Source organism: Apaloderma vittatum, unplaced genomic scaffold (assembly GCF_000703405.1).
Source record: "Apaloderma vittatum isolate BGI_N311 unplaced genomic scaffold, ASM70340v1 scaffold26265, whole genome shotgun sequence".
Lineage (NCBI taxonomy): Eukaryota > Metazoa > Chordata > Aves > Trogoniformes > Trogonidae > Apaloderma > Apaloderma vittatum.
This window is the reverse complement of record NW_009718040.1, coordinates 4,726-4,975: the sequence shown is the minus strand read 5'-3', so window position 1 is coordinate 4,975 and position 250 is coordinate 4,726. Positions and strand designations below refer to the sequence as shown.

The 250-nt window shown below is 64.8% G+C and overlaps 1 protein-coding gene across 1 annotated transcript in view; it reads right to left on the bottom strand.

The window, feature by feature from the left end:
- Positions 1–6: 6 nt before the first annotated feature.
- Positions 7–250, bottom strand: part of ABCB6 (ATP-binding cassette, sub-family B (MDR/TAP), member 6 (Langereis blood group)) — a gene marked incomplete at both ends in the record, with an annotated part of 4,420 nt that continues 4,176 nt past the window's right edge. The window contains one exon of the mRNA XM_009870132.1: positions 7–109. Coding sequence (XP_009868434.1) covers positions 7–109 — 103 coding nt within the window. The remainder of the gene's footprint in view (positions 110–250) is intronic.

The window sequence follows — 250 nt, the reverse complement described above, 5'->3', positions numbered from 1 at the left end:
TCCAGCAGGATGATGTGAGGACCCTTCAGGATGGTGCGTGCAATGGCGACGCGCTGCTTCTCCCCCCCGCTCAGCTTCAGCCCTCGCTCCCCGACCTGGGTGTTGTACCCTGCAGGGACAAGGGCAGGAACATGCTGTGCTGATGCCCTCTGAGATGGGGATGGGGACCTGGACTCTGTGGGAGGGGGTCCTGCCGGGATCACACAGAGCCGCCTGGTGCAGCTTCAGCCTGTCCCTGCCCAGGGGCTGA